The sequence below is a fragment of the Pelophylax lessonae genome (assembly GCF_965119305.1).
Source record: "Pelophylax lessonae genome assembly, chromosome: 5".
NCBI lineage: Eukaryota > Metazoa > Chordata > Amphibia > Anura > Ranidae > Pelophylax > Pelophylax lessonae.
This window is the reverse complement of record NC_138772.1, coordinates 553,426,695-553,447,047: the sequence shown is the minus strand read 5'-3', so window position 1 is coordinate 553,447,047 and position 20,353 is coordinate 553,426,695. Positions and strand designations below refer to the sequence as shown.

Below are 20,353 nucleotides of genomic sequence, written 5' to 3'. Positions count from 1 at the left end.
TAGAGCTTTTTTTTTATTATTAAAAGGAAAATTTATATTAATACAAAACACACACAAAAAAGGAACAAACAGATAGATATGGATCTTACAGGACACAACCATCCTAGAATGGTCATACAGGCATTGAAAATACAAGACCTAAAAAGGCAATCCCTGAAACTTTACCCAAAAAAAAAAAAGTATTTATGTACAGTAAACCCCCTCCATTGCGGGGGTTACGTTCCGGACCCAGCCGCGAAAAGTGAAATTCCGCGAAATAGAAAAACCCTATTAAAATGCATTGTAGGCATGTTTTTTTTACTGTCACTGTACGTGTAGAAGCATTTTAAGGTCTTTAACACACTTTAAAACAATAGAAACTCATTTAAACACATAAAAGATACTTAGAGACAGAGCAAGAGCTATGAAAAACACAAAAATCTTTCATTTTTAATGATTTATATAGTAAAATAACATTACAAAAAAACCGCGAATTACCGGGACCGCAAAAACTGAACCGCGATGTAGCGGGGGATTACTGTAAACAAATAATTCAACTATCCAGCCCATAAGCAGAGAGCTTTCTTTTGGAGGTATTTGTTCACCACTGGGATTCTTTTTTTTTATTTTTATACAATGTAGCTGCGGTAGCCATCTACATTGTATGTCACTTGTAGAGACCTTTGGGGTCATTTTTGTACATTGTTGCAATTTGTTTTCTAGGTCTAGTTGAAGGAAACAAACGGGGCTTCCATGGTCGCGCTTAATTTATGTGAATTTTATTTTGTGAATTTTATATGTGATTATGTGAATTTTATGTGATTGTAATGTCTCATGTTTTTTTTTTTTTCTTTTTTTTATATTAACCACTTCTGGACCAGAAGGATTTGCCCCCCTTAATGGCCCAGGCCTTTTTTTTTTTTTTTTGCAATCCAGCACTGCGTTATCTTAACGGATAATTGCGCAGTCGTGCGACGCTGTAACCCAATAAAATTGATGTCCTTTTTTTTTGCTCACAAACAGAGCTTTCTTTTGGTGATATCACCTGTGCGATTTTTTATTTTTTATTTTTTGCACTATAAACACAAAAAGAGCCGACAATTCTGAAAAAAAAAAAAAATAAAGAAATTTTCACTTTCTGCTATAAAACATTTCCCCCCCCCCCCCCCCTCCTCCCTTATTTATTTTATAAATGTATTTATGTAAACAAATAACAATTCAACTATCCAACCCATAAGCAGAGGGCTTTCCTTTGGTGGGATTTGATCACCTGTGCGATTTTTTTTTTTTTTTTTTTTTTTTTTTTTGTTTTTTTTTTGTTTTTTGTTTGTTTTTTGTTTTTTTTGTTTTTGTTTTTTTTTTTGCACTATAAACAAAAAAAGAGCGACAATTCTGAAATAAAAAAAAAAATTCACTTTCTGCTATAAGGCTCGGTTCACACTATTGCGATGCGGGAAGGCTGCGAATTCGAATGCTTTTTTAGGTTAATACATAGAATGCACTTTTTGCCTTTACAACTATTTTATCATTGTATCCTCAGAGTATGGAAACTTTGTACATGATGATTGTCAGATATTTGTCTTTTACAGGCAGTGACCGGTGTTTGTGGTTTTTATTTTTCAGTCTTCCAAAAAGGCAAAAACGGCTGAAGCGGACACATCGAGTGAGCTGGCCAAGAAGAGCAAAGAGGTCTTCAGGAAGGAGGTAGGTACCCTGTGCCGCATCCGGTCCACACACATCTTCCCGTTCGATCATCCTAGGGGCGGAATCCTTCAGCTTTTTTTATCAATGTACCAAAAGAATTGTAACCTTCGAAGAGCGGAGTCCTGGGCTTGCCTGTTCCTGGGCTTGCCTGTTCCTGGGCTTGCCCTGTTCCTGGGCTTGCCTGTTCCTGGGCTTGCCTGTTCCTGGGCTTGCCTGTTCCTGGGCTTGCCTGTTCCTGGGCTTGCCTGTTCCTGGGCTTGCCTGTTCCTGGGCTTGCCTGTTCTGGGCTTGCCTGTTACTGGGCTTGCCTGTTACTGGGCTTGCCTGTTACTGGGCTTGCCTGTTACTGGCTTGCCTGTTACTGGGCTTGCCTGTTACTGGGCTTGCCTGTTACTGGGATCGCCTGTTACTGGGTTTGCTCATTACGGGATTACCAGATACTGGGGTGTGCCTGTTACTGTGGTCACCTGATACTAGGGGTTACCTGATACTGGGTTTACTTGTTAAGACATCGGCATTGTTCCTGGTTTTTAAAGAACGGAGTGCGGGGTTCCAGGAGTGCGCTAGGCACAGGGTGCGGGTTCCAGGAGTGCGCTAGGCACAGGGTGCAGGGTTCCAGGAGTGCGCTAGGCACAGGGTGCAGGGTTCCAGGAGTGCGCTAGGCACTGGGTGCAGGGTTCCAGGAGTGCGCTACGTACAGGGTGCAGGGGTTCAGGAGTGCGCTACGTACAGTGCGCGAGGTTCAGGAGTGTGCTACGTGCAGAGTTCGGGTATGCATTGTGTGCGAAGTTCAGGTTCAGCAACATACAAAGTGCGGTTTTCAGGAGAGCGCTACGTACAGAGTGCGGGGTTCAGGAGTGCGCTACGTGCAGGGTACGGGGTTCAGGAGTGCGCTACTTGCGGGGTTCAGGAGTGCGCTACGTACAGGGTGCGGGGTTCAGGAGTGCGCTACGTACAGGGTGCGGGGTTCAGGAGTGCCCTACGTACAGGTTGCGGGGTTCAGGAGTGCGCTACGTACAGGGTGCGTGGGTTCAGGAGTGCGCTACGTACAGGTTGCGGGGTTCAGGAGTGCGCTACGTACAGGTTGCGGGGTTCAGGAGTGCGCTACGTACAGGTTGCGGGGTTCAGGAGTGCGCTACGTACAGGTTGCGGGGTTCAGGAGTGCGCTACGTACAGGGTGCGGAGTTCAGGAGTGCGCTACGTACAGGGTACGGGGTTCAGGAGTGTGCTACGTACAGGGTTCAGGCGTGCTCTATGTACAGGGTACGGGGTTCAGGAGTGTGCTACGTACGGGGCAGGAGCGTTGTCACTTACATACACGGAAGCTGCGCTTCTGTGTATGCATGTGACAGTAGTGAGTGCCAAGCACAGGGCCAGTGCTGGAGGTGGGTGGTGGAACGGAGTTCCGCCGTGTTCTGGCTTAGAAAAAGCTCTGTGTGTTTGTGAGATGGACCCTAGATTGTAAGCTCCCTGGGGGCAGACTGATGTGTAGGTATAATATTGTATACTGCTATATAAATGCTTGTAATAAATGATAATTTGTTGTCTTCTCTCTTGTGTAGATGTCGCAGTTCATTGTACAGTGCCTGAACCCGTACCGGAAGCCGGACTGTAAGATTGGCCGGATAAACACCACCGAGGATTTTAAGCACCTCGCTCGCAAGGTTAGAAGATTGTTCTATGGGCTGACGATCTGCTTACAGCACTGCAGCTGATTGGTCTTTAGAATCTGCTCCAGTTTAAATGTTTTTTTTTTTTTTTTTTCTGGTTACGGTCACACTAGTCACCCCATCCTGGCAATTCTGTGTTGCATATCTTGCCATGTTAGCATTTTAGACTGGAGGTTGTCAGATGCAGGACGCTCTTTCACTGGTAAAATCAAAGTATATGAAGCAAATGAGGGAGACATTGGGGGGGGGGGGGGGTTTGCGGATTGATAGGTCCACCAAAACCTTAAATATGACCATCATTCCTCATTTCTGCATCGGCAGGCGAGTCTCATGCCATAACCTGCATACATAGCTACACACCAACACTGAATAGGGAAAGATTTTGGACATCTGGTGTCACACTTATGTGAGCTGGCTGGACATTCCATTCCAAAACTATGGATATTATATGTTTTGTCTTTAGACGTTAGGGGGGCCGGACTAGGGACAGTGGGGGTATAAAATTTCCTGGCATCCAGTGGGAGTAAACCATGCCTTATCATTGGTGTCAGTGGAAGGAATAGTGCCCCATCATTGGTGTCAGTGGGAGGAATAATGTCCCATCATTGGTGTCAGTGGGAGGAATAATGTCCCATCATTGGTGTCAGTGGGAGGAATAATGTCCCATCATTGGTGTCAGTGGGAGGAATAATTTCCCATCATTGGGGTCAGTGGGAGGAATAGTGGCCCATTGTTGATATCAGTGGAATTATGCCCCACTAATGGTGTCAGTGGAAGGAATAGTGCCCCATTGTTGGTGTCAGTGGGGGTGAATAGTGCCCCATTGATAATATCAGTGGGAGGAATTCTGCCCCATTGTTGGTGTCAGTGAGAGGAATAGCAGCCATTTGTTGATATCAATGGAATTATGTCCCATCAATAGTGTCGGTGGGAGGAATTGTGCCCTTTTGTTGGTGTCAGTGGGAGGCATTGTGCCCTTTTGATGTCAGTGGAAGGAATAGTGCCCCATCCTTGGTGCTGGTGAAAGGTATTATGCCACATTGTTGATGTCATTGGATGGAATAAGTCCCCAAGGGCCAAATAAAGGGAAGCAAAGGGCCACATCGACCCCCAGGCTGCAGGTTGGAGACCACTAATATATGTTTTGCTTTGCAACTATTTCAGCCACCTTCTTCCGGGGAGTCTTTCCTGAAGATTTTGGAGTGGGTCTGTTGGCCTACATTCGGTGTTCCATCTCATCAGAGGTGTTCAGTAGGGGGGGGGAGGTTCTGTGCTGGACACTCCCATTCCTGAACTCTTCATTTCCTAGCATGTGTTGTTTTTACTGTGGAAGGAAGCTGGAGCACCTGGAGGAAACACCTTTTGGGGTGAATTGGAACACCAAATGTAGGCCAGGTCTTCTCATCCAACAGACCTTCTCCAACATCTTGAGGTAAGCCTCCCCAGAAGGCTGATCTAGTTGCATAGGGAATACACTCCATATACCCATAATATAGAAGATCCATAGTTTTTAAATGGAATATCTATCCAACTCATAGAAGTGTGACCACCAGATGTCCTAAATCTTTTGCCAACTCATGTTGGTGTGTAGCCATGCAAGCGGCTTATGGCATGAGACTCCCCTGCCGATGCAGAGATGAGGAACGATGGTCATATGTACACAGTCTGTTCTGAGGTTTTGGTGAGCCGATCATTCTGCAATCTCCTGCAGTGTCTTGCCAGGACACAGAGGGAAAACCGCCTGGAGAATCGCTATTTGTAGATGAAGCCGAAATCGCAGAGTAGCACCATACATGATGACCTGCTCAGCACGGTACCCATTCAAAGATCTCCTTGCATTTTCCCAAGGAATGTAAAGCATTCTCTGATTGGAGGAGGTGGGGAGGCGGGGCAGTGGCTCCCCCACTCTTCACCTCACTCATTCAGCGAATGCTTTCCATCCATTAGGAAAATGCAAAGAGATCTCTGAATGGCGCCTGTGCCGATTGGGTGACTTCTGTGTTTACAAACCAGCAGGGCAGCCGGGAGTTAGTGGAGATAATTGTAGTTGCGGTGTCTGCTTCAGTGATTTGCAGCTTCCAGGGGAAATTAACTAAAATTTTAGGAGGTTGCGGTCACTGAAACTTTTTCAGCCAGGGTCCAACTCTGTCTTTAATAAAACACTAGGCCAATCACATCCACATTCCAAGTAAAAGAAAATAGAACCACCTTATATGAGGTGCCCCCTTGCATGCGGGGTGTCCCCATCAGGGCGCCCCCTTGCATGCGGGTGTCCCCATCAGGGCGCCCCCTTGCATGCGGGTGTCCCCATCAGGGCGCCCCCTTGCATGCGGGTGTCCCCATCAGGGCGCCCCCTTGCATGCGGGGTGTCCGCATCGGGTCGCCCCCTTGCATGCGGCAGGGTTCATACGGTCCTGGAAATCCTGGAAAAGTTTTGGAATTTTTAGATGACACTTTCCAGGCCTGGAAAGGTCATGGAAAATTAGGAAACGCACTAGGTTTTGGAAAAGTCATGGAATTAAATTACTGTGGAGGAGAGGGGAGCGGATGCATAATTATTTTAATTATTTTATAATTATATTTCCACATACTGTATTTACATTTCGCTGTATTAGCATCCTTCCGAGTCCGCAGTATGTGCGTGCTGTCATTGGGCAGCAGCAGCCGAAGAGATGACCCAATCAGGCAGCGGGGAGGGCCGGCCGCGGTTTGCCTGGAGACAATGTGACTGGCTAGCAGCAGCAGTAACAGTTTCGGTTACCGCACCCCCGCGTCATCAGGTTCATGCGGCCGGCCCGCCCTCCAGTGACGCTTCCGCCGCCTCATTGGTTGATAATCTCCCGGCTGTTACTGCTGCTGCTAGCCAGTCACAGTGTCTCCAGGCAAACCGCGGCCGGCCCTCCTCCCTGCCTGATTGGGTCATCTCCTCGGCTGCTGCTGCTGGCCAGTGACAGACAGTAAGGGCAAACTGCGGACCCGGAAGGACACCTACCTGTACCAGTGCTATACGCTGAATGTAAAAATGCCCCCCCTCAGTGCTCTTTAGCCCCCCTCAGTGCTCTTTAGCCCCCCTCAGTGCTCTTTAGCCCCCCTCAGTGCTCTTTAGCCCCCCTCAGTGCTCTTCAGCCCCCCTCAGTGCTCTTCAGCCCCCCTTTGTGCTCTTCAGCCCCCCTTTGTGCTCTTCAGCCCCCCTTTGTGCTCTTCAGCCCCCCTTTGTGCTCTTCAGCCCCCCTTTGTGCTCTTCAGCCCCCCTTTGTGCTCTTCAGCCCCCCTTTGTGCTCTTCAGCCCCCTCAGTGTTCTTTAGCCCCCCCCCCCAGTGTTCTTTAGCCCCCCCCCCAGTGCTCTTAAGTCCCCCCAGTGCCCTTAAGCCCCCTCCGTGCTCTTAGCCCCCCCTGGTGCTCTTCAGCTCCCCACAGTGCTTTTCATCTCTTCCCCCCCCCCCCCATGCTTTCTGGCTCCCCCAGTGCTCTCCAGCTCCCTGGCTCCCCCCTCAGTGATTTCCAGTTCCCCCCAGACAGTGCTCTCCAGTCCCCCGCCCTCCCCCTGTGCTCTCCATCCCCCTGGTTTTCCATGCTCCCCCCCCCCCGCGCCTTCCAACCCCCCTGCAATGCTTTTCAAACCCCCCCCCCTTAATTCTCTCCAGTACCCCCACTCCCCCCCCGTGCCCTTCAGCTCCTCCAGTGCTCTCTGCTTCCCCTGTGCTCTTCTATCTTCTATCATGTCTGCAGTCTCTGACCTTCTCTTGTATCATGTCCGCAGCCTCTGACTACCTCGTGTATCATGTCCGCAGCCTCTGACCGCCTCCTGTATCATGTCCGCAGCCTCTGACCACCTTCTGTATCATGTCCGTAGCCTCTGACCACCTCCTGTATCATGTCCGCAGCCTCTGACCACCTCCTGTATCATGTCCGCAGCCTCTGACCACCTCCTGTATCATGTCCGCAGCCTCTGACCACCTCCTGTATCATGTCCGCAGCCTCTGACCACCTCCTGTATCATGTCCGCAGCCTCTGACCACCTCCTGTATCATGTCCGCAGCCTCTGACCACCTCCTGTATCATGTCCGCAGCCTCTGACGACCACCTGTATCATGTCCGCAGCCTCTGACGACCACCTGTATCATGTCCGCATCCTCTGACCACCTCCTGTATCATGTCTGCAGCCTCTGACCACCTCCTGTATCATGTCCGCAGCCTCTGACCTTCTCCTGTATCATGTCCGCTAAATGTACAGTGTTTGTTGTAAAACGTTTGACATTTCGAACATGGGAGAGGCAGCGCTGTCTAGCCACGCTAAAGGTGCAAAGCACCAGTCTGCAGCTGTGTGCTTGACAGCTTCCAATCCGATCGCTGGCTTTTTAACCCTGTGCGCCTGAAGTGACACCGGCTCCCAGCTGCGGCAGCGGTGCTTCCATCTCATCCACTGTAAAACAAGGGACCATTTTGAGTCACGCTGTATCCAGAAATGAAACCCTAACTGCAGAGGTACTGTACACTACAAAGATTGTCATTTTATTTTAGTAAAAATATGCTGGGTGTGACATGGATTTTCTTATTATTTAACATGCATACATAGACATTTCATGAAACATTAGGTCATGAATATTTACGTGAAGTCATGGAAAAGTCATGGAATTTTATTGGTGAAAATGTGTATGAACCCTGATGCGGGGTGTCCGCATCAGGGTGCCCCCTTGCATGGGGTGTGTCCGCTTGCATGGGGGGTGTCTGCATCAGGGCGCCCTCTTGCATGGGGGGTGTCCGCATCGGGGTGCCCCCTTGCATGGGGGGTGTCTGCATCAGGGTACCCCCTTGCTTGGGGTGTCCGCATTAGGGCGCCACCTTGCATGGGGGGTGTCCGCATCGGGGTGCCCCCTTGCATGGGGGGTGTCCGCATCAGGGTACCCCCTTGCATGTGGTGTCCGCATTAGGGCGCCACCTTGCACGGGGGGTGTCCGCATCGGGTGCCCCCTTGCATGGGGTGTGTCCGCTTGCATGGGGGGTGTCTGCATCAGGGCGCCCTCCCTCTTGCATGGGGGGTGTCTGCATCAGGGCGCCCCCTTGCATGGGGGGTGTCCGCATCAGGATACCCCCTTGCATGGGGTGTCCGCATTAGGGCGCCACCTTGCACGGGGGGTGTCCGCATCAGGGTGCCCCCTTGCATGCGGGGTGTCCGCATCAGGGTGCTCCCTTGCATGGGGTGTGTCCGCTTGCATGGGGGGTGTCTGCATCAGGGCGCCCTCCCTCTTGCATGGGGGGTGTCCGCATTGGGGTGCCCCCTTGCATGGGGGGTGTCCGCATCGGGGTACCACCTTGCACGGCGGGTGTCCGCATCGGGGGAACCACCTTGCACGGTGGGTGTCCGCATCAGGGTACCCCCTTGCATGGGGTGTCCGCATTAGGGCGCCACCTTGCACAGGGGGTGTCCGCATCGAGGTGCCACCTTGCACGCATCGGGGCGCCCCATTGCACGGAGGGTGTCCGCATCGGGGGGCCCCCTTGCACGGGGGGTGTCCGCATTGGGGCACCCCCTTGCACAGGGTTGTCCCCCCCAACCAGGGCGTCCCCTTGCATGGGGTTTTCCCCACCAGGGCGTCCCCTTGCATCGGGTGTCCCCACCAGGGTCTCACTACAGATTGGTAAAGTCTATTACAGGTGGACAGACTGGGGGCAGGATTTGGCAGGAGAGGCGCACACATGATATTGGTTGCTATGATGCTGGTGGTCCTAGCAACCAATGACTGCACCTTTAGTGAGGACACAACGTAGCAGAATGGCAGGCTGACAGTCCAGACTGGATCCAGACCGCGGTCCACCATTTCATGAAGGCTGTTCTACAGGGATCCCACAGGTATGGGGGGGGGGGGGGGGGGTATACATAGTTACTTCAAGCTGGAACAATGTAGCGATGTATAAAATATCTATACGTGGAATTCTTCTTAATTTCTGGGGTAACATACAGCCAATCAGAATCTGTATTTTTCAGTACAGTGTGCAGTAATTTATCCCTCCCTCCCTCTTCCAATAGCTGACGCACGGTGTCATGAACAAGGAGCTGAAGTACTGCAAGAACCCGGAGGACCTGGACTGCAATGAGAACGTGAAACACAAAACCAAGGAGTACATCAAGAAGTACATGCAGAAGTTCGGCTCCGTCTACAAACCCAAAGAGGACATTGAGATGGAATAACCGCCGCTCTGCCGTCCTTTACCCAACAACTGAGCATTAACGCCCGCGACAAGCGAGGAGATCGCTCGCACAACGTACCGACCCAACCTGGGCGGACGCCATAATACTTATTGGACCCGAGTACTACATTTCCCACAATCCCTCGGACTGCAGAAGCGACGACGAGCGCAAGCTTCACGGACAGTTTCTGAAATGGCGCTTCCTCGCTCGCTTCTCTGTCATGTTGACATGCGTTTTCCTGTACAGCGCAATAAATTGTGAAACTCCCCGTTTTTTTGATTATGACCCCTCCCCCCCATCCTCCTCCACCACCGTACAGACGTGTATTATATTTTAACAGATGTGAATATAATGTTATATATTTTTGTTTCATCATCCTTCACCTGCAATCAAATCAGGCGTTCTTTTTTGTTTTCCTTTTCATGAGTGCGATTTGGTTTAACCATGATGGATTTTCATACTGTAAATATCCAAAACTACTCACAGCTAATTGTGTTTATCTAGATATTTGGGTATTTTTTTATAATTATTGCTTTTTTTTTTGCCATTTCTGCTTTTTTTTTTTCCCCCCACCTGTTGGCAGCTTTGTGCATTGCTGGTTTCAGTTTTTGTTTTTATTTTACCGCTTATCGTTTTACTTCAAAATTTTTACAGAATTTTTTATGTATAAAAAGAAAAAAAAAGAGAATAAAATACGATTTGCCTACAGAGAAATTGGGAGGATGGCGGCAAATAACTGTTGGTATTTTTTTGGTTCTGTATTTTTCTATTTTCGATGACGAGATGTAAGATGTGTACATGACGTTTAATGTACATGTCCTCTGCCCGTGCTGTTGTATGGTTACAAAAAAAAAGAATATATTTATGGAGTTCGCAGTGTAACTTCATTGTACGGAGTCCCGAATTCTGACTGAAACAAGTATGAGGAGGGGTGGGGTTAGAGGTCATTTATTTGGCAGCAAACCTCTGGGAGGCCAATAATGTGTGTTGCTTTTTTTTTTTTTTTAGTTATTTTGTTTTGTTTTTATTCTTTGTTTTGTGTTTTTTAGTTTTATTGTGTTTGCTTTATTTTGTTTTTGTTTTGTTTTTTTAGTTTTAGTTTTTGCTTTATTTTGTTTTTTTTTCTTTTCTTTATTTTTTTTGTTTTGTGTTAGTTTAAGCCTTGGTTCACACTAGGGCGACCTGGTCGCCTCCCATAGGTAAGCTGCGGACCCGTTCTAATAGGAGCGACACAAGTCGCTCCGACCTAGAAAAAGGGTCCGGAGCTTCTTTGGGGCGACCCGGAGCGACCGCCATAGACTTCAATGTTATGAAGTCCGTGGCGGCCGCTCCGAGGTCGCGGCACGCTGCTCGCACCGTGATCTCGGAGGTCGCCCCGGGAAGTAGCGTCGCGGTAGTGTGAACCGGCGCTTATTGTTTTTGCTTTGTTTTTTATTTTGTTTTTGTTTTTTTGTTTTGTGTTTTTTAGTTTTATTATTTTTACTTTATTTTGGTTTAGTTTTTTTGTTTGTTTTTGTTTTGCTTTATTTTGTTCTTTTTTTTTTTCTTAGTTTTTTTTGTTTTGTGTTTTTTAGTTGTTTTTGCTTCATTTTGGTTTGCTTTTTTTGTTTTGCTTTATTTTGTTTTTGTTTTTTTAGTTTTTTTCTTTTTTTTTTTTTTTTTTTTTGTTTTGTTTTGTTTTTTTTTAATATATATTTAAATTAACAGGAAGAAAGTGGAATTATGACAGGAATATCAGTTGCCATCTGCTTGCAGTACATAAACTGCGGGCGGGCGGCAGCTACAGGTTACGTGGGGTACCACTTGCGTGCCCTTCCCACGATCACAGCGGATCGAGTTTGCCGGTACCCAGCCGCTTTGATCTGCCAGGGGATCATAATGTCATCAAAGCTGTTATTAATGAATTCATAACCGCTTTGTCTCCTGTCCTGTGATTGGTCCACAGCGATCACATTGTACCTGGGCCAATCGCATCACTTTGTACCATGTGATTAGCTGTAGCCAATCACATATTGCTAGTAATAACCGCTACTGACTAAGTGACTTACCCCTTGCTCCCGCGACCACAGGACACAGTGGAATGCGGTTGTCGTTCTCCAGCTGCTTTCATTGGCCAGGGAATCGTGATCGCTGTGCAAACACATCATAGTGTCAACAAAGCTGTTATGAATAAATTAATTCATAACAGCAGTGTTTCCTATGCCCTGATTGGCCCACAGCTATCACATGGTACCTGGGCCGAGCACTGTACCATGTGATTAGCTGTAGCCAATCACAGATCACTAGAACTTATACTTATTCATAACAGCTGTGTTTCCTGTCCTGTGATTGGCGCACAGCTATCACATGGTACCTGGGCCGATCACTGCACCCTGTACTATGTGATTAGCTGTAGCCAATCACAGATCATTATTACTTATTCATAACAGCTGTGTTTCCTGTCCTGTGATTGGCGCACATCTATCACATGGTACCTGGGCCAATCACAGCACCCTTTACCATGCGATTGGCTGTAGCCACTTACAGATCACTAGTAATCACCGCTGCAGGCTAAGTGTCCTACCCCTTGCTCACCACTCCCGTGACCACAGGGCACAGCGGATTGTGGTTTCCGGTACCCAGCTGCTTTCATTGGCCAGGGAATTGTGATCACTATGCAGTCACATGATCATAATTTCAACAAAGCTGTTATGAATTTACTCATAACAGCTGTGTTTCCTTTGCCATGATTGGCCCACAGCTATCACGTTGTACCTGGGCCGATCACTGCACCCTGTACCATGTGATTAGCTGTAGCCAATCACAGATCACTAGTAATCACAGTTGTCATGAATGTAACCCATTCATGACAGTTGAAAACATTGCTGTTACAGCAATCAAATGGTTAGAACACGAGGTTGGATGCATGTCAAGATCCAAACCACAAATTGTTGGAAAATATGCTGCCGGAATGAGTACCACATCCCATGCATACCTAAACCACAATAAAAATCCCAAATATGGGAAAAGAAAGGAACTTTACTGGTACTAAAGTAAGATACAGTTACAATACACATAGCTTTATTTACAAACTATTAAAAATAACAATAATAAAATGGGGGGTTATTTATTGCCCCATTGTACAGTTATCTCTTCTAAAGAAAAGGGAGCGTTACAAGCTGTTCTTATAGGTTGACGCGTTTCACAAAATTGCTTCCTCAGGGCCCTTCACCTGCTTTGAGGAAGAGCAACCTGGCTAAAGGAACATATATTAACATACCAAAAGCTTAATACGATTATTAAGTCACAGGTTATGTTATGTCTATTTCTAAAATACGTTTCTTTAGCTGGGTTGCTCTTAAAGCGTGTGAAGGACCCTGAGGAAGCAATTTTGCAAAATTCGTCTACCTAAAGTCTTTTTAAAGTCTAAGGTTCGCCATCATTGATCTAAACCACCTTTCCGCACAGCAAGAGCTTCTGACTCTCCAAGATACCTTGATGTTGTCCAATGGTGTCTGTTTCTGGAGATCTGCCCAGAGAATGGTCCTCTGATGGAGGAACCATCTGTTCCGGGAACCCAGAATGTAGCTCAGGAGACATTCTTCAAAGACAGGATCTTTACAAACATGGGAAGAGTAGTTCTTGCAACCCCAGAACGGGAGGACTGGTGCATTGGGCCAGGGAATGATCCTGTGATGTAGGAGGAACAATCTCTTCCAGGAATCCAGAATATAGCCCAGAAGACATTCCTCAAAGACAGGATCTTTCCAAACATGGGCAGAGTAGTCCCCTACCAGCCCAAGAACAGGAGGACTGGTGCATTGGGTCAGGGAATGTAGGAGAAACCATATATTAAGGGAATCCAGAATGTAGCCCAGAAGACATTCCTCAAAGACAGGATCTTTCTAAACATGGGAAGAGTAGTCCCCTACCAGCCCCAGAATGGGAAGACTAGTGCATTGGGCCAGGTAATGGTCTATGGATCAGGGAATTATCCTGCTATGTAGGCGGAACCATCTGGTCCAGGAATCCAGAATATAGCCCAGGAGACATTCCTCACAGACAGGATCTTTCAAAACATGGGAAGAGTAGTCACCTACCAGCTCCAGAACAGGAGGACTGGTGCATTGAGTCAGGGAATGGTTTTGTGATGCAGGAGGAACCATATATTATGGGAATCCAGAATGTAGCCCAGGGGACAAGTATTCTCCAAAGATAGGATCTTTCCAAACATGGGAAGAGTTGTTCTTACCGGCCCCAGAATGGGGGGACTGGTGCATTGGGCCAGGTAACGATCCTGCGAAGTAGGAGGAACCATCTGTTCCGGGAACCCAGAATGTAGCTCAGGAGACATTCTTCAAAGACAGGATCTTTACAAACCTGGGAATAGTAGTTCTTACAGCCCCAGAACGGGAGGACTGGTGCATTGGGCCAGGTAATGATCCTGTGCTGTAGGAGGAACAATCTGTTCCAGGAATCCAGACTATAGCCCAGGAGACATTCCTCAAAGACAGGATCTTTCCAAACATGGGAAGAGTAGTTCTTACCAGCCCCAGAACAGGAGGACTGGTGCATTGAGTCAGAGAATGATTTTGTGATGTAGGAGGAGCCATATATTACGGTAATCGAGAATGTAGCCCAGGAGACAAGTATTCTCCAAAGATAGGATATTTCCAAACATAGGAAGAGTTGTTCTTATCGGCCCCAGAATGGGAGGACTGGTGCATTGGGCCAGGGAATGATCCTGCGAAATAGGAGGAACCATCTGTTCTGTGAATCCAGAATGTAGCTCAAAAGACGTTCTTCAAAGACAGGATCTTTCCAAGCGTGAGAAGAGTAGTTCTTACCAGCCCCAGAATTGGAGGATTGGTGCATCAGGCTACGTACACCTGATCCTTAGATGCAGGCAAATTGGCCTCCTCAGGAGCTAGATCCATAACAGCAGAAGAGAGAAGGGCTAAATTAGTCCATGTAGATTATAGAGCAGGGGGTGTCTATAAAGAGGGAGGCCTCTCCACTGCAACAGGTGAGAGGCAGGTAACTCCCTGACCAAGTGAAAATAGGCATAAGGGCTCAACTTTTTTGAGACTGGGGTCCAATAAATTCTTCCAAAACCTTCCATGCCCCAACAGTAAAAAAAAAAGAAAGTATGAGAATGCAAATTATGAACGGAAATGCTGGAATACTCTGGATGTTACTGTTAGGATGGAGGAAGGTGGGAGACTCTTCAGCAGACTTGGTGGCTCTGTAGGGGATGAGGTTTCTAGCGGAAACTGTGGGACACTATTCGAGTTTGGGGCACTATGGAAGGCTAGAGGTTCAACAGCAGGCTGGGAATGGGGAGGGGGGGCAGTGTGTGAGGCTGAGGGCTCTCAGGGGGCCAGGGGGCACTGTGGACCACTGTTGGAGCTGAGAGGCACTGTGGGACACTATGGAGGGCTGAAGGTTCTACAGCAAGTTGGGGGGTGTAGGAGGGCAGTGTGGGAAGCTAAGAACTCTCAGCGGGGCTTGAGGGCACTATGGGAGTTGTGAGGTGCTGTTGGACACTATTGGAGGTTGGGACAGTATGGGGGGCTGGAGGTTCAACAGCAGGCCCGGGAATTTGGGAGTACAGTGTGGGAAGCTGGGGGCTTGCAGGGGACCTGGCAGCACTGTTGGCCACTATGGGAGATGTGGGACACTATTGGAGGTTGAGGCACTATGGAGCCCTGGATGTTCTACAGCAGGCTGGGTATTGGGGAGGGCAGTGTGGAAGGCTAAAGGCTCTCAGGGGGCCTGGGGGCACTATGGGAGGAGCTGTGGGATACTATTGGAGGTTGGGGTCCTATGGGGGGCTGGAGCTTCTACAGCAGGCCTGGGAGTTGGTAAGTACAGTGTGGGTACAGTGTGGGAAACTGGGGGCTCTCAGGGGGCCTGGTGCACTGTGGGTCACTATGGGAGCTGTGAGGCACCGTGGGACACTATTGGAGGTTGGGGCACTATGGAGAGCTGGTGGTTTTAACAACGGGGGGGGGGGGGGGGGTGGGGGCACTGTGGAACACTATGGGAAGTTGGCACACTATGGAGGGCTCTCAGGGGGTCTGAGGGCACTGTCGAACGTTAAGGGGTTTGCAGCCGGAGACCTGGGAGAAGGGAGGCCATGACCTGGTAGTAGGCTATGGCAGGTTGGTTGAAAATCACTGCTGTAAATCCTGTAGCTGAAGAACTGCTAAACCGGTAAAAAAAAAAGTTGACAGGTGAAGAGCAGATCCTAGTGTCAGCTTCTGATGAAGCAAGACCCAGCCCAGTCATGGAGGCGTTTGGCCCATTGGGAAGGCGTTGTACGCCAAGGCCTGCGGCAACTATTCTCTCTACAGGAGGTCATCTGGGCATCCCAAAATGGGGATGTCATGAGAAGACAACGAGGACGACACTGAAGCCTGAGCATTCTTTTTCCTGCCAAGTTTGAGATAGCAAGCGCCTAGCCTGGAGACAGACCAGGACATTATCTCAGCAGCGTCTTCCGAGCATCCCAGCACAACCAGTATGCCAAGAATGGGAGAGGACTTGGGTAGGATAGGAGGGGTGGGGTCCAGAAAAACTGTAGGTTTGATGTATGGTTTATAAGATGTTTATTAAAAGTATAAACATGGACATTAAGCCAACGCGTGTCAGGTAAATGGACTCCCCCTTCTTCAAGGCTGTTGCGTGCTATTGGTTGGGAATGGTCCCTAAAATGATATATTGATTATAAGGTTTCTAGACACCGGGCATTCCTTCTATCTGACCCAAGACTTCTCGCTGAAACGACCATAAGGCCTTATCGGAAAGGTGGCAGCCCAAGACCCCAAGAGGTTCCACCACCACCATCCACCATTGAGCACGATCTACTGGAAGTAACCTATTCGTCTTTGCCCACACAATCACCCACCCACAGCTATCTACTGATTGACTGGTCAGTCCAGCGCAGTCTCCAGCACAAATCAGATAAGTATGAGGGACGGACTGGACATGCGCAAATTACATCACTAGAATTAATGACATTGAGAGCGGAGTAGAGAGGAGAGATGAGCTCATCACTGTGAGGATAGGAGAAGAGAGCAGAGTGACGGAGAGATGAGCTCATCACTGCGCTGATAGGAGAAGAGAGCGGAGTAGAGAGGAGAGATGAGCTCATCGCTGTGAGGATAGGAGAAGAGAGCGGAGTAGAGAGGAGAGATGAGCTCATCACTGTGCGGATAGGAGAAGAGAGCGGAGTGACGGAGAGATGAGCTCATCACTGCGCTGATAGGAGAAGAGAGCGGAGTGACGGAGAGATGAGCTCATCACTGCGCTGATAGGAGAAGAGAGCGGAGTGACGGAGAGATGAGCTCATCACTGCGCTGATAGGAGAAGAGAGCGGAGTGACAGAGAGATGAGCTCATCACTGCGCTGATAGGAGGAGAGAGCGGAGTGACGGAGAGATGAGCTCATCACTGCGCTGATAGGAGAAGAGAGCGGAGTGACAGAGAGATGAGCTCATCACTGTGCGCATAGGAGAAGAGAGCGGAGTGACGGAGAGATGAGCTCATCACTGCGCTGATAGGAGAAGAGAGCGGAGTGACAGAGAGATGAGCTCATCACTGTGCGCATAGGAGAAGAGAGCGGAGTGACAGAGAGATGAGCTCATCACTGCGCTGATAGGAGGAGAGAGCGGAGTGACGGAGAGATGAGCTCATCACTGCGCTGATAGGAGAAGAGAGCGGAGTGACAGAGAGATGAGCTCATCACTGTGCGCATAGGAGAAGAGAGCGGAGTGACGGAGAGATGAGCTCATCACTGCGCTGATAGGAGAAGAGAGCGGAGTGACAGAGAGATGAGCTCATCACTGCGCTGATAGGAGAAGAGAGCGGAGTGACGGAGAGATGAGCTCATCACTGCGCTGATAGGAGAAGAGAGCGGAGTGACGGAGAGATGAGCTCATCACTGTGCTGATAGGAGAAGAGAGCGGAGTGACGGAGAGATGAGCTCATCACTGCGCTGATAGGAGAAGAGAGTGGAGTGACGGAGAGATGAGCTCATCACTGCGCTGATAGGAGAAGAGAATGGAGTGACGGAGAGATGAGCTCATCACTGCGCTGATAGGAGAAGAGAGCGGAGTGACGGAGAGATGAGCTCATCACTGCGCTGATAGGAGAAGAGAGCGGAGTGACAGAGAGATGAGCTCATCACTGTGCTGATAGGAGAAGAGAGCGGAGTGACGGAGAGATGAGCTCATCACTGCGCTGATAGGAGAAGAGAGCGGAGTGACGGAGAGAAGAGTTCATTACTGTGCTGATAGGAGAAGAGAGCGGAGTGACACACAGCCATTAAACCGCTGGCAACAAAAGTGAGTACACCCCTAAGTGAAAATTTCCAAATTGGGCCCAATTAGCCATTTTCCCTCCCCAGTGTCATGTGTCAAGGTCTCAGGTGTGAATGGGGAGCAGATGTGTTATATTTGGTGTTATCGCTCTCACTCTCTCATACTGGTCACTGGAAGTTCAACATGGCGCCTCATGGCAAAGAACTCTCTGAGGATCTGAAAAAAAGGAATTGTTGCTCTACATTAGGGGTGGGGAACCTTTTTCTGCCGAGGGCCATTTGGATTTTTGTAACATCATTTGGGGGCCGTACAAAATGATCAACTTAAAAATTAGCCTGTTATATTTGGTCAAACATTTAATGAACTCACCCCTAATGTGATGGCTGGAACTGCATCTCTTTGGTGAGGTGTGTGATGTTAGCTGCTATTGATGATGTTGCGAGAGACCACAGCGTGCCCCCTTTTTATGCAGACTGACCGCAGCGTGCCCCCTTTTTATGCAGACTGACCACAGCGTGCCCCCTTTCAATGCAGAGAGACCACAGCGTGCCCCCTTTCAATGCAGACTGACCGCAGCGTGCCCCCTTTTTATGCAGACTGACCACAGCGTGCCCCCTTTTTATGCAGACTGACCACAGCGTGCCCCCTTTCAATGCAGACTGACCACAGCGTGCCCCCTTTCAATGCAGACTGACCGCAGCGTGCCCCCTTTTAATGCAGACTGACCACAGCGTGACGCCTTTCAATGCAGAGTGACCAGAGCATGCCCCCTTTCAATGCAGAGAGACCACAGCGTGCCCTCTTTCAATGCAGAGAGACCATAGCGTGCCCCCTTTCAATGCTGAGAGACAACAGCGTGCCCCCTTTCAATGCAGATTGACCACAGCGTGTCCCCTTTCAATGCAGAGAGACCACATCGTGCCCCCTTTCAATGCAGACTGACCACAGCGTACCCCCTTTCAATGCAAACTGACCACAGCGTGCCCCCTTTCAATGCAGACTGACCACAGCGTACCCCCTTTCAATGCAGACTGACCACAGCGTGCCCCCTTTCAATGCAAACTGACCACAGCGTGCCCCCTTTTAATGCAGAGGGACCAAGGGACCACAGCGTGCCCCCTTTCAATGCAGAGTGACCACAGTGTGCCCCCTTTTAATGCAGAGGGACCAAGGGACCACAGCGTGCCCCCTTTCAATGCAGAGTGACCACAGTGTGCCCCCTTTTAATGCAGAGTGACCACAACGTGCCCCCTTTTAATGCAGAGTGACCACAGCGTGCCCCCTTTCAATGCAGACTGACCACTGCGCACCCCCTTTCAATGCAGACTGACCACAGCGTGTCCCCTTTCAATGCAGAGAGACCACATCGTGCCCCCTTTCAATGCAGACTGACCACAGCATGCCCCCTTTCAATGCAGAGAGACCAAAGCGTGCCCCCTTTCAACGCAGAGAGACCACAGCGTGCCCCCTTTCAATGCAGACTGACCTCAGTGTGCCCCCTTTCAATGCAGAGAGACCACAGCGTGCCCCCTTTCCATGCAAACTCACCACAGTGCGCCCCCATTCAATGCAGACTGACCACAGCTTGCCCCCTTTTAATGCAGACTGACCACAGCTTGCCCCCTTTTAATGCAGACTGACCACAGCGTGCCCCCTTTTAATGCAGAGTGACCACAGCGTGCCCCCTTTCAATGCAGACTGACCACTGCGCACCCCCTTTCAATGCAGACTGACCACAGCGTGTCCCCTTTCAATGCAGAGAGACCACATCGTGCCCCCTTTCAATGCAGATTGACCACAGCGTGCTCCCTTTCAATGCAGACTGACCACCGCATGCCCCCTTTCAATGCAGAGAGACCACAGCGTGCCCCCTTTCAATGCAGACTGACCACAGCATACCCCCTTTCAATGCAGACTGACCACAGCGTACCCCCTTTCAATGCAAACTGACCACAGCGTGCCCCCTTTCAATGCAGACTGACCACAGCGTGCCCCCATTCAATGCAAACTGACCACAGCGTGCCCCCTTTCAATGCAAACTGACCACAGCGTGCCCCCTTTCAATGCAGAGGGACCACAGCGTGCCCCCTTTCAATGCAGAGTGACCACAGTGTGCCCCCTTTTAATGCAGAGTGACCACAACGTGCCCCCTTTTAATGCAGAGTGACCACAGCGTGCCCCCTTTCAATGCAGACTGACCACAGCGCGCCCCCTTTCAATGCAGACTGACCACTGCGCACCCCCTTTCAATGCAGAGAGACCACAGCGTGTCCCCTTTCAATGCAGAGAGACCACAGCGTGTCCCCTTTCAATGCAGAGAGACCACATCGTGCCCCCTTTCAATGCAGACTGACCACAGCATGCCCCCTTTCAATGCAGAGAGACCAAAGCGTGCCCCCTTTCAACGCAGAGAGACCACAGCGTGCCCCCTTTCAATGCAGACTGACCTCAGTGTGCCCCCTTTCAATGCAGAGAGACCACAGCGTGCCCCCTTTCCATGCAGACTCA

At 49.4% G+C, this 20,353-nt stretch overlaps 1 protein-coding gene across 1 annotated transcript in view; it reads left to right on the top strand.

Moving 5' to 3' along the window:
- Positions 1–9,653, top strand: part of SETD2 (SET domain containing 2, histone lysine methyltransferase) — a 134,556-nt gene extending 124,903 nt beyond the window's left edge. Inside the window, exons 19-21 of the mRNA XM_082259038.1 lie at positions 1,603–1,683; positions 3,246–3,347; positions 9,382–9,653. Of these exons, the coding sequence (XP_082115164.1) occupies positions 1,603–1,683; positions 3,246–3,347; positions 9,382–9,543 (345 nt within the window). The 3' untranslated portion in view covers positions 9,544–9,653. The remainder of the gene's footprint in view (positions 1–1,602; positions 1,684–3,245; positions 3,348–9,381) is intronic.
- Positions 9,654–20,353: the final 10,700 nt, after the last annotated feature.